General features: G+C 47.1%; 1 protein-coding gene across 1 annotated transcript in view; it reads right to left on the bottom strand.

The window, feature by feature from the left end:
- The window catches only part of CAPN8 (calpain 8), a 70,705-nt gene extending 58,054 nt beyond the window's left edge, over positions 1 to 12,651 (bottom strand). The window contains exons 1-2 of the mRNA XM_061160123.1: positions 12,367 to 12,651; positions 2,714 to 2,783 (exon numbers count right to left, since the gene is read on the bottom strand). Coding sequence (XP_061016106.1) covers positions 2,714 to 2,783; positions 12,367 to 12,603 — 307 coding nt within the window. The 5' untranslated portion in view covers positions 12,604 to 12,651. The remainder of the gene's footprint in view (positions 1 to 2,713; positions 2,784 to 12,366) is intronic.
- Between the last annotated feature and the right edge of the window lie 771 nt (positions 12,652 to 13,422).

Here is a 13,422-nt window from a genome sequence, read left to right on the forward strand (position 1 = left end):
CGTGGGTTTGATCCCTGGTTTAGGAACTAAGATCCCATATACCATGAGGTGCAGCCAAAAAATAAATAAAAATGAAAAAAAAAAAAAAGAACGAAGCCCTTCATACACTGACTTGGAAAGATCTCCAAGACCTTTTATTAAGTGAAATAATGACAAATAATGGCAAGGTGCCAAACAGTATTTACTGAATGCTATCTTCAAGGCAAAAAAGAGATACACATTAGAATGCATTTTAAGATTTGCTTGAATTTGCATAAAGAAATACTGGATGGATTTTAAAACAGTTGCAGGGAAACAGAATAGATGGAGATAGATGGGAAGCCAAATTTTCACTCTGGACCTTTCAGTTTTCATTTTTGAACAGTGTATACTCAAAATAAAAGTAAAATAACAGTGACACAAAGCTGTGTAAAGGACATCAGTTTCACTCTATAGATAAACTGTAAAAAAGTAACAATATTTAAAATCTGCATTAGACCCCACTGCGCTGTGTTGGATTCTGTCAAGCCTGCAAGGCACTGGGCAAGCATTAATCCCTGTCACTCCCTGACAGGTGCCACGTAACACCACCTCTTAATCTCTCCACGGTCCACCCACTGTTAAAGCCGCCAGGCCCAAGTCTCAGTCCACACGGATTGCTGTCATGCAGCTCCTGGCATTCACCCTGGGGCCAAGTTGCAGGCCCGGCACCCAGGTACCCACTTCGATACTTGTTGCAGCTCCATCTGGTCCACAGGCCCTCTGGCCCCATACCAAGCACCCTTCAGGAAATTGGACTCAACAAGCCTTTCCGCTCTGTTCATTAAAATCCACCAAGGCAGCGCCGGGCTAATCCAGGGCGGCCTCCGCGGCGTCGCCCCAGCACTTTGATGTGAGTTGGATTCGGGGAGTCGGGTTCATTTCCTGCTCCTCCAGCCGCCGGCTCCATCAGCAGCACACGCTCACCATGGTAACGCTCTGGCCTCTTTTGGGAAACTCTCCTTCCTCCGAGCTTAAAACTATTCAAAGGAGGATCTCTCCAAGTCAATCAATTAAAAGACACTAAATACCTTTTCCAAAGTCAACCCATCTACAACAAGAAGTTGTTAAAAGCATAAATGTGAAGTTGTGTTTCCCTGAGATGCATGCTATATTAAGTTAAACATTTCGCTTGAAGTAAAAAGGCACAGTACACTTACCAGAACAAGAAAAGGTCAGAACACAAGCCCTCTGGGAGCCCTCACCTCACTCAAAGGCTGAGGACACGGAGGCTGTGGCTTTCAGGGACTGGGGCACACGTCTATGTGGTACCCGAATGGTTCTCAATGCTTTGTACTCACGCTCCATGAGCTCTGGCTAAGGGGATATTTGCTATACTCATTAAAGGACAGAACACTGGAAGCATTTAAAATGAATGCCAGCAGTTTTCAAAATCATAGAGGGTTTTCAGCAGGCTGAAGAGAATAGGTTTGCAGTGCAAGGAGAAAAAAGACAGAGGGGAAATCTCCGGAAAGATAAAGGGCGATGGGGCCACGTGGATGCGGAGATTTTGTTTGTTTGGCTGACTTTCAAGCAAGCAGGATTTGTTTCCTCCTGTCTTCATTTCCAGTTCTATATCCTGCAACTGTCACCGGCTGGCCGTTTGGAAAGCTGGCGAATTCAATTCAGAGCCATGTTGTCCCTAAAATGTCAGTGTTGTCCAACTCAAGGCAGAAACCGTGAGATCCTGGGATCAGGAGGGCTTATGAGATCAACAATGCTAATCTGCTATCAAACAGAACCTTGGTTTCCAACACTTAAGGCTAGAACTTACAAAACAAAATACATTATTCCTCTAACTTAACTGTGCCTGATTTGGAGGGAATATGAAAGATTGGAAAGTGAAGGTTCTTAATCCCATGATTCCTGGCCTAGGAAAGAAAGCTTGGATGCAAAGCTAGGATTTTTGTTTTCTTACTCATGAAAAGAGCATCTATTGTGACAGCAGGTGGCGCTAGTGGTGAAGAATCCGCCTGCAATGCAGAAGACAAAAGGGACTCGGGTTTGATCCCTGGGTGGAGAAGATCCCCTGGAGGAGGAAACAGCAACCCATTCCAGTATTCTTACCTGGAGACTCTCACGGACAGTGGAGCTTTGGACAGAGTCCAAGGGGTCACAAAGAGTTGAACATGACTAAAGCGACTTAGACGCCTAATTGTATACATGTGGCCACTCCACAGGACGAATCATGTCCACTTACAGGAAACTATTATCAACACACAGCACAAGGACTCCCCCACTGGTTCAGTGGCTAAAACTTCGTACTCCCAATGCCAGAGGCCCACGTCTGATCCCTGGTCAGGGAGCTAGATCCCATATGCTGCAACTGAGAGTGTGCATGCCACAACTAAAAGATACAGCATGCTGCAATGAAAACCTGAAGCAGTCAAATAAATAAATATTAAAAAAAAAAAAAGAATACTAGCACAGTTATCTACTGTATGCCTATAATCCTAGCTTGTGACTCTAGCATTAAAAAGGGTTAAATGAGCATATGGAAAATCTCTTGGTTAAAAGGAACCAAAGGGAGTTCCAGTATTCCAGATCCAGAGTGGAGAGTGCAGTCTCAAAGACCCATACAGGTAAGTGACAGACCTAATGTAGACGGTCAAGTCTAACAGCGTAATCTGATGTTACTCATTACACACACACCTGCCCTCCCCCAAAACAAACAGGACTCTCCCTAGTGACTCACCCAGGGCACCCTGACAGATGTCTGTGCGCGTGGCTCCTCCAACGATAAACTGAGGGCTGGGGCACAATTCCTGGAAACAATCGGGGACAAAACACAAGTCACAAAGATGCCCAGTGATGGTGGCACCAAGGGTGAAGGAGCTTGATGGTCACAAAATTCATGGAAGAAGCCCAAGGGATCATCTATTGCATGTACCGCATTTTATCACAGAGGATTCTGAAGCCCAGAGAAGGCAGGAGAGCTGCCCACAGTCCCACAGCCAGGGGTGGCAAAGCAGGCGTTGGAGCCCACAGCTCCCCTTGTGAGCAGGCTTTTTATCACTATACATACGGTGTGGGTGTGTGGGTGTGAAGGCGGGGAGGCAGGAGAAAGGCAAAGACTAAGATAATGACAGGATGAAACGTGATCTCACTGTTGGGACAACACCCCTATTTTTAGGGAGAGGATGAGGCTAATGTTTAGCACTCTAAGAAAATGCTCTGCACCCTGCGGACAGTCGTTAAACACTTGACCCAGTGATGATGACCCTGTGTGCTAATGGAAACACTAAGGCTTCAGGAAGTGTCCTGTCCAGAGAGGAGAACTCAACCTCACTCCCACATCTGACCTGCACTCCGCCGCCTCCCTGCTCAGCTGTCTCAGAGTGGCACTTGTCACAGACAAGCTCGTGGCCCTAGAGCTCTATTAGGGCACAAGAAGGCATCCTGTGGGCCTGCTTTCTTCCTAGATGTTTAGCAAGGATGTACATCCAGCAAGGATGTACTCAGCGCCTGTTCCATACACGGTACTAGGTGCACCATATCGGGAAGGGGAAAGATGGGAGCATGGTGACACAGAGGGAAAGAACACACATGGTTCTTCGCCTCAAAGTGCTTTCAGCCTGCGTGGGAAACCAAGATAGACATCCATGACAAAAATCAGAGGCAAGGGACTTCCCTGGCGGGCCAGTGGTTAGGACTCTGCGCTTCCACCGTAGGGCGCTTGGGTTAGATCCCTGGTTGGGGAACTAAGATCCGCAGGCCACACAACATGGCCAAAAAATAAATAATGAATAAAAATTTTAAAAAAAAAATCAGAGGAAAAGCCGAGTGCCTAATACTGGAATGTAGACCACAGAAAACAAAAGGAGGAAAGGGAGAAAGGCCCACGAGGGAAAGACTTATGCCTGAAAAGACATTAGATGGGAGATGATACATGTGCATGAGAAAAGCAGAATCTAGGACAGACAACGGGCTTCCCAGGTGGCACTAGTGGTAAAGAATCTGCCTGCAATGCAGGAGACATAAGAGACAAAGGTTCGATCCCTGGGTTGGAAGATCCCCTGGAGGAGGGCATGGCAACCCACTCCAGTATTCTTGCCTGGAGAATCCCATGGACAGAGGAACCTAGTAGGCTACAGTCCATCGTGTTGCAAAGAGTTGGACATGACTGAAGTGACTTAGCAGATGTGAGGACTGGCTCTCAAAGGAGAGGTGGGTCTGCCTCACCACCAGGCACACTCTTAGGGAACAAGGGTGGGACCTCAAGGGACAAAAAGGAAGCCAGCCCAGTTTTGCTATATCAGGGACTGTCTGACCAACAAAGAATGGGACATATTTCCATCTTACTCCATGAGTGACTGCATGCTAAGCCACTTCAGTCATGTCCGACTACTTGTGACCCCACAGACTGTAGCCCGCCAGCCTCTCCTGTCCGTGGGATTCTCCAGGCAAGCATACTGGAATGGGTTGCCAGGCCCTCCTCCAGGGGATCTTCCAACCCAGGGATTGAACCCTAGTCTCTTATGTCTCCTGAATTGGCAAGCAGGTTCTTTACCACTAGCGCCACCTGGGAAGCCCATCTTACTCCATAGAGATAAAGAATTGGTGGATCAAAAAGGAAAGGAGAAGCAAGAGAATGATGGGCTGAAGGCAGACAGAGAGAGTGGGTGTGCAGCCATGAGCTGGGATTCGGAGGTTCCGGGACCATGCGGGGTGGAGGCTTCTGAATGGCAGCCCTAACACCCTTGTATAAACCTCCTGCCCAAATGGGCAGAGATAGCACCTTTGGGCTGGCTTTTTTTCTTCCAAATATTAAAAAAAAAAAAAAAATCACTAACTTGTTTTTCATTTAAATAGTGTGTGCCCATGGGTTAAAATATATATAACAGCAAATAATGCTATAAAAACAAAAAAATTCCTTTCACTTTAGATTCCTTGCTGTTAACATTTCTTGTATACCCTTACAGAAACTTGTGATGTAAAAGCATATTTACATATATATAGCTTCCCTGGTGGCTCAGATAGTAAAGACTCTACCTGTAATGCAGGAGACCCAGATTCCATCCCTGGATTGGGAAGATCCTCTGGAGAAGAGAATGGCTACCCACTCCAGTATTCTTGCCTGGAGAATTCCATAGACAGGGGAGCCTGGTGGGCTACAGTCCATGGCATCACAAAGAGTCGGACATGACTGAGTGACTAACACCTTATATATATACATTTTCTATCTTGTATATCTTTGCTCAGCACATAGAGAGCTTTATCATTTCATAATAAGCACCATAAGTTATTTAGCCAGCCTTCCAATGATGGAGCTTAGTTCTGCTTATTTGTTTCAACCTCTAGTGGCAACTTTTTGTTTTTTTAATTTGTCCACACCAGGTCTTAGTTGCAGCATGTAGGATCTAGTTCCCTGACCAGGGGTTAAACCTGGGGCCGGTGCATTGGGAGCGCGGAGTCTTAACCCCTGGATCACCAACTGTTCCTCCAGCGGCAGTTTACAGACAAAAGCGGCATGAGCCAAACTAGGGGTTCTAAAAGTGGGCAGCAGCAAATTCTAATCCCAGGTGATCAAGAAGATCCCAGAGTCCAGACATCCTCTCTTGGTGGGCAGAAGGTAGAGAGATTTGAAATTTTAATTAATAAAAATGGAGAGACAAAAAGAAATGTTGAATGTTATTTAAAAAAAAAAAAAAGGAAGGGCTGAGAGCATGCTGAACAGAGGTTTGGCAGAATCTCTCTCCTTAAAAACCTTCTTTAAAGAGTCTCCAGCTCCTCGTCTCCCATCCATCCGTCAGCCTCTTGAAGCCTGGCTCCGATCTCCCAGGGATCCATGAAACTCCTCTCACCTGAGTCACCAGTACTCACTGAATGAGCTTCGCCATCCTCCATCTCACTGCTCTTTACACTTGATACTGTTGCCTGTTCCCACCTTCTGAAACCCTCCTCTCTTGGTGTCTGAATCCTCACTCGCTCTTGACTTTCTCACCTCTCTACTCCTTGTCAAGTCTCCTTCAAGACTTCCTCTGCTCTGCTCATCCTCAAGACCAGGGAACCCCTGAGCTGAGTCCTCAGTCCTGGGCATGACCGCATCTCACAGAGCAATAACATGCCCGGAGCCTTCTCCCTGGGTGACGCCATCCAGACCTGTGGCTTCAGTTACTAAGTACAGAATATGCTGATGCTCCCAAATCACTCCCCCAAGCTGTACATCCAATTACCCATGTCACACTGTCTATATAGTAGACACGCACTAGACTCAGACCTAATAGGTCTACCAAACTCAGCTAAAATGTTAAGTTTGGCTTGGAAAACAGAGTGGTTTGCAAAGGCTGGAGACAACAGACAGTGTTATAACCAGAGTGGTGCTAAAAGGTTCCTGTGTGTGCCTGTTAAGTCACTTTAGTCATGTCTAACTCTTTGCACCTCTATGGATCGTAGCCTGCCAGGTTCCTCTGGGGCAGGGATTCTCCAGGCAAGAATACTGGAGTGGTTTGCCGTGCCCTCCTCCAGGGAATTTTCCCAACCCAGGGATTGAATGCACCTTTTCTTGTGGTTCCTGCATTGGCTGATGGGTTCTTTACCACTAGAGCACCTGGGAAGCCCAAGAAGGTTCCTAGGCAATGGAATGCTCATTTGATTACATGTTATTCATTAGCATAACTCAAAATGTACACCACCACCCCCCAAGAGAAAGCAACCAGGAAATTCCCTGACTTATATGTTGTGTGAATCTCTCAGGGGCCACAGAATGTCCTCAGCCTTGCAAGGAGATCATATCTCAGCATTATGCCTGAAGAATATTCCCAAAGTCTTCTCTCCATTGCTAACTTTCTATCAGAACTCAGATCAGATCAGAGATACAAAGTAACTTGGCAGTCAAAGACATTTAAAAGAGGCAGGCCCCTGCAAAGAGGCAGGCTCCCAACTCCCTACACTTGGGACAATATATTTTCTTCCTTTAAGAACAAACATGTCTTTTCAGCAATAATGTTTACAATTTCTCAGGTAATCAGAACACACCGCAAACTCGATTACTCAAGCCTCCTATCAGCCTCTGATGAAGTTACAAGAGAAACAATGGTATCAGTAAGAAATTCAAGGCAGGAAGTGATTTAAATCACATTCTCAGTGACTTCACAACTTGGAAACGCTGCTCCCCAGGATATTAGTCCATGTCTGAGAGTCTATGTTTGGCATCTCAGGAGCCCTGGCTGTGCACTTTTGGGAAACCCAATGATGCGGTCATGTTCATCATCATCACCATTGATTATGCCCATGGGACTAAGCCCAGCACTCCTGTCCCTCTAGGGTCTGGCCCCATTTGACGTTTCCAGGCTTGCTCTCTGCTTCCCATAGTGCTCTCCTCTGACTACAGGCACTGCCGTCCTCTGAACAAGCTCTGAACGCACATCCACGGCCTTGTGCCTCTGCTCACACCATGCCTGCTCGGTCTTGATCATGACCCTCTTCTTTCACCAGCACCCCCACCCCCACCTCAGATGTCTGCAGTAATTAACCAGCCCCGATTCCACAGTCAATTTAACTGTTTCTGCCCTTGAACTCCCGTATATTGTGTCCATATTTATATTTCACTCTCTGGGCATTTTGTCTTACGATAATAGCTAGAGACAGCTCATAGAATTGAGCATCTGTTACATGCCAGGCACTGGGCTAAATTCATCCTCTTACTCAAACTTCCCAATAACCCAATAAGGTAAGTCATATTATTATTATTTTGTGGGGTTTTTTTTTGCCATATTACATGGCATGTGGGATGTGGAATCTTAGCTCCCTGACTAAGGAGTGAACCCACATCCCTTGCAGTGGAAGCACACTGGACTGCCAAAGATGTCCCATGTTATTCCCATTTTATAGATGAAGGAAACTGAGTCCTGGGGAGGTCAGTAACTTAGCCACACAGCTAATAAACGGAAGAGAGAAAACCAGAATCCTGATCCACCTGACACCCAAACCCAAGCTTTTGGCCATTCTGCTGCCAGTCCGCTCTCTGACTATCTCCCCAGCTAGCGAAACTTCACAGAGGCGCCACGCTAGCATCTATACATGACCAGCTCTCAATAAATCAAGGTGGAGTTGAAAAATTCCCAAATTCATTCACTTAAGCGGCAGCAGCTGGATAGAGTGGAAGCCCCATGCTGAGGCCTCGCCCCCTCATGCTTATCCGAACCTCCCAAAGGTCAACCCAGCAGATTTCTCTTAACTGGAGGTGGCTGTCCCATGAGTCTTTACCATGCAGCTGACATTGTCTCACACCTCTCTCTCTCTCTCTCTCTCTGGTTTTCTCCTTGGGATCAATAAACTGTTTAATTACAGAGAGAAAAAAAAAAAAAGGACACAGAAGAAAATCATTGACTAGGCTGCACTGGGGCCTGCACACATTGAGCATCCCTCAAACCACAGAGGCCGGCTGGGCATCAACCCAGAGCCATGGGGAAGCTGCGAGATGAGAAGCCGCTTCTAGGAGTACTCCTTGGTCTCACAGTCAGACATGTCATCTGTGATAGGGCTGTGGTCCGTGTCCAACACTCATAGCGGAAGTGTTGTCTTAGGATCATGAATAGCTAAAAGTTTCTCCTGAGAACCCAAGCTTGACCATGAGCTCTTCAGTCTGGGCAAACTTGTCCTCCAACCCTTCAAGAGCCCATCCAAACCTTTCACTCAGGACTTAAAATAGGCAGAAACACCCAGCAGGGGCAGGATGTCAAATTTTATGATTTCAGAAAACATCTAAGTATCAAGCTTTATGTATGATTGAGAGGGGGAAAAAACAAATATCCATATAAATTTAGCCCATCTCCTCGCCTTTCCAGAGAAGGCAATCGCACCCCACTCCAGTACTCTTGCCTGGAAAATCCCATGGACGGAGGAGCCTGGTGGGCTGCAGTCCATGGGGTCGCCAAGAGTCGGACTGAGTGACTTCACTTTCACTTTTCACTTTCATGCATTAGAGAAGGAAACGGCAACCCACTCCAGTGTTCTTGCCCAGAGAATCCCAGGGACGGGGGAGCCTGGTGGGCTGCGTCTATGGGGTCGCACAAAGTCGGACACGACTGAAGTGACTTAGCAGCAGCAGCAGCAGCAGCATCACCTTTCTCCCAAAGGAAGTAAAAATTAACATCTTTGTGGGAATGAGGGTTCTAAGAGCCACACCCGGGCAGCTGGCTTCAGGTGCCTAAAACCAGGAGCTAAAGGGCCATCGTCAAAGGCAACAAGTAAAACAAAAAACAGACAACTGAAAACCGGGCACTTGAACAGGTGTTTCTACAAAGACAATTTATGAAAGGATCAATAAGCACATGAGCGCTTCCCTGGTGTCTCAGTGGTGGAGAATCCACCAATCCCTGGTCTGGAAAGATCCCACAGAGTGAGGAGCAGAGAAGGCCGCCTGCCACAACTACCGAGCCTGTGCTCTAGAGCCCGGGAAATGCCACTACCAGATGGGCCCTAGGGCCCACGCTCTGCAGCAAGAGGAGACCCCACAGTGAGAAGCCCGGCACCGCAACCGGAGAGGAGCCCCCACTCCCCCAAACCTAGAGAAAGCCCACACAGCAACCGAGACCCAGCATAGCCAAAAAGAAAGAAAGAAAATCTATGGGGAAAAAACAGGAAAAGATGCTTAACATCACTAATCATTAGGGAAATGCAAATCAAAACCACGATGAGATCACACTTCACACTCCCTGGTATGGCCACCACCACAAAACAGGAAGTAACCGGTGAGGGTGAGGATACGGATGTGGAAAAACTGGAAGCCTGTACACTGCTGGTGGGAACATAAAATGGTGCACTGGCTATGGAAAACAATATAATTAGTCCTCAAAAGTCGAAAATAAATTACCATATGTGATTCTATTTCTGGATCCAGACCCAAGATGAATGAAAGCAGAGATCTCAAAGAGCTATTTGTCCACCCATATCCACAATGGCCAAGAGATGCAAACAACCCAAGTGTCTACTGATGGATGAATGGATAAATAAAATGTGAAATATTCATACAGTGAAATACTATTCGATCTTAAAAAGAAAATGCCGTCACATGCCACAACATAGATGCATCTTGAGGACATTACGCTAAGTGAAATCAGCCAGTCATAAAAGGACAATTTGCATGATTTCACTTATATAGGAGGTACCCAGAATAGTCAAACTCATAGAGACAGAAGTAGAAGGGAAGCAGGGACGTAGAGTTATTGTTTAAGGAGTACAGAGTTTCAGGTTTGCAAGCTGTAAAAGTTCTGGAGACGGTTGGTGACAACAGTTGCCCAGCAATGTCAATGCTCTTATTGTTGCTGAACTATACACTTAAAATGGTTAAGATGGTAAATTTCATGTTGTGTGTATTTTAACACAATCTAAGAAAAAGGGAAGATGGAAGAAAGAGGGAGTGGGGAGGGGAAGAAGAGAGGGGAGGGAGGGAAGAAGGCAAATGAACTCATTGGTGCACCTCATTTCTGGACACCCCAACCTTCTTGCGGGCCCCTGAGAGACCTCAAGGAAGAAGGAAATGAAGCATTTGGGAACAGGCTAATTTTCCCAGATTGTGAGGCACATCTCTATTCACAGAATCAGGGTCATTACCAACTCAGGAGCCTATTCAAAAATCTGTAAGATCGTAGAGGATAAAGCTGGGTCCTATAACATGCCATGTGATGTGTGAGCACAACCTAGCCAAAAGCAGCCATGTGAGAATCCTTATTGATGACTGGGAATGGAGAGGGTAAATTTTGACAAGCTTTTATTCACTCATCTGAAAACTCTCAATAATGGGAGTACTTAGGTTTCACATTAATCAGGTTCTACTTACTACCTAGTCATCTGGATTTTATAGCATTTTACCGACAGGCACAAATCATCACTTCATTCTGAAATTACCGAATTTATGTGGGTAGTGAGACCAGGTGAAGACACAGTCTAGGGGAAAACGTGGTTGAGGAGGTGAGGGCTCTAAGAATTTCAAATGAAGGAGGGACTTCCCTGGTGGTCCAGTGGCTAAGACTCTGTGCTCCCAATGCAGGGGCCCCAGGTTCCATCCCTGCTAGGGGAAGAAGATCCCATATGCTGCAACTAAGCATTTACATGCCATAACTAAGTCCTGGCACACACAAATATATATATATATATATATGTATATATATATATATATATATATATATATATATATATAGCTTCCCTGGTGGCTCAGATGGTAAAGAATCTGACTGCAATGCAGGAGACCTGGCTTCAATCCCTGGGTTGGGAAGATCCCCTGGAGGAGAGCATGGCAACCCACTCTAGTATTCTTGCCTGGAGAATCCCCAGGGACAGAGGAGCTTGGCAGGCTGTAGTCCATGGGGTCGCAAAGAGTCGGACACAAATGAGCAACTAAGCACAGTATACATATATAAAGGAGCTTCAAACAAAGGAGAAAAACTCGGCAAAGGCTAATGATACCTGACTTCGGTTACCAAATGAAGCTTTCTCCCCTCCCATCTTATCCACCTCGCCTCCCTAGGCTCCCTGGGATCCTTCATTCCACTCAAATGCATCCTCTTCCCTTAAGTCTTTCCATCATTCAGTCTTAACATCCCAGGGTCCCACACCCATGGTTTATGTCTCCGTTAGCATTTCCTTCATCCTGTCCAGGATGTCAGTCCTTTATTCACTTGTCTGCCTCCCCACAACCTCCATCAGAGCTGAGGCCACAGCTGATCCCTCAGTTTCTCCCCAACCACCTTCCCAAACAGGGCAGAGCCAACACCTGGCCCAAAACAGGCCTAAAACAAAAAAAAAACAAACAAAAACTGTTGAAATGAAACATGGTTGTCAACTCCTGACATTAGACTATAAACCCAACCTGGATTTTTGCCAACATCGCAAAGTACCCAGAGAGGTTCCAGAGAGGGGTGGAAAATGGCCATGGAGGGGCTGGAGGGAGGCCAGGCCACGGAGTTATGCTCAGAGGCGGTGCTCAGTTGCTCAGTCACGTCCAACTCTGCAACCCCATGGACTGTAGCCTGCCAGGCTCCTCTGCCCATGGGATTTTCCAGACAAGAATACTGGAGTGGGTTGCCACTTCCTTCTCCAGGGGAGGTAACTGTTTTGTAAAACTGATAGGATGAAAACAGAAAGGGAAGAGATAGCTGGAGGTAAAGGGTGGTTCTGATCCCAGGATTCCAATCCAACTTGTCTGGTTCCAAAACCTATGCATGCTCTTCCCTCTATACTTTATCGTCTCCGAAAAGAATTTTTTAAGTGGGAGTGCCAGGGTGGCGGTTGTCTGAAATATGGGCTCCAGGAACAGACGGGCAAGAACTATAACGTCTCCCTCAACTACTGCCCAGAAGTGAGGAGCCTCCATCCTGACTCTCAGCAGCAAGCCCGTCTCCTTACCGTGGGCCGCTTCCAGACAACACCTTGAGTCTGGGGGGAGCAAGGTCCGAGATCCTTGTAGCCCAAAGCTGACGGGCATGCTGGGAACTCTGGGTCCTTAAACAGGACCCCCGAGTCCAAGCACTGCCGCCTCAAGGTCTCGAAGTCCTGGCCCAAGTACTTCACGGCCTTCTGGCTGGAGCCAAGGCCTTCGGCGGCCGCGCGCTGCCTGGCTACTCGGGCCGCCAGGGCTGCCATGGCTGAGGGCTCGGTGGAGCAGACAGAGGGCAGGGATGCTCCGTGCTCTCGGAGACCTGCCCTGCTGGGAGGGAAGCTATAAGGCATCCTGAAGCAGGGGAGGGGAGGGTGGAGCAGGTAAACATTTCACCTGAGGGCCCGGCCCCACTGGCTGCCCCCTCCAGAGAGCAGTGAGTCAGGGCCAGGAGCAAATATGTACCCAGGGTGCCCTGCCCTGCCCGCCCCTTCTGCCTTTCAGCAGACAATCTGGAGGCTGGGAACCTTCCAGGGCCCCTCCCAGGCCATAAGCCTAAGACATTCTTGAGGATCACAGTCACCCATCCCCATCTCTTTGCAAGACCTGCTTACCCGCCATTGGCACCATCAGTTGAGATGAGAAGGCCTATAGGGTAGCGTAAGGCCAGTATTTACCAAAGAATTGGTTCTCAGCAGAAGGGAAAGGGGTTGGAGGGGTCACCTTTTTTTCCAGAAAAGTTTGGCTACATATTTTCTAGAAAGATAGACATATCAGAGAAGGGTGAGTCATGGAGAGAGTCAGAGTAACCCCAAGAAAAAGGGGCCCCACCTATGAGAGAAGGGTTTGGCCTTTTCCTGGGCATCTATCTCAACTCCACCAGTAATTAGCCCTGTCACCTGGGGCAAGTCATTTAGCCTCTCATCCCCTTAATTTTCTCACCTGTAAAATGGAAGGTAATAGTAGGATCTACCTTATATAGGGTTGTTTGGAAGGGTGATGAGATAGGACATAGAATTTGCTTAGAAGAGTACATAAGAAGCACTCAGTAAATAATCAGTCATCATTATTCCTGGGAACCAGGA

The sequence above is a fragment of the Dama dama genome, chromosome 14, assembly GCF_033118175.1.
Source record: "Dama dama isolate Ldn47 chromosome 14, ASM3311817v1, whole genome shotgun sequence".
In the NCBI taxonomy this organism is placed as follows: domain Eukaryota; kingdom Metazoa; phylum Chordata; class Mammalia; order Artiodactyla; family Cervidae; genus Dama; species Dama dama.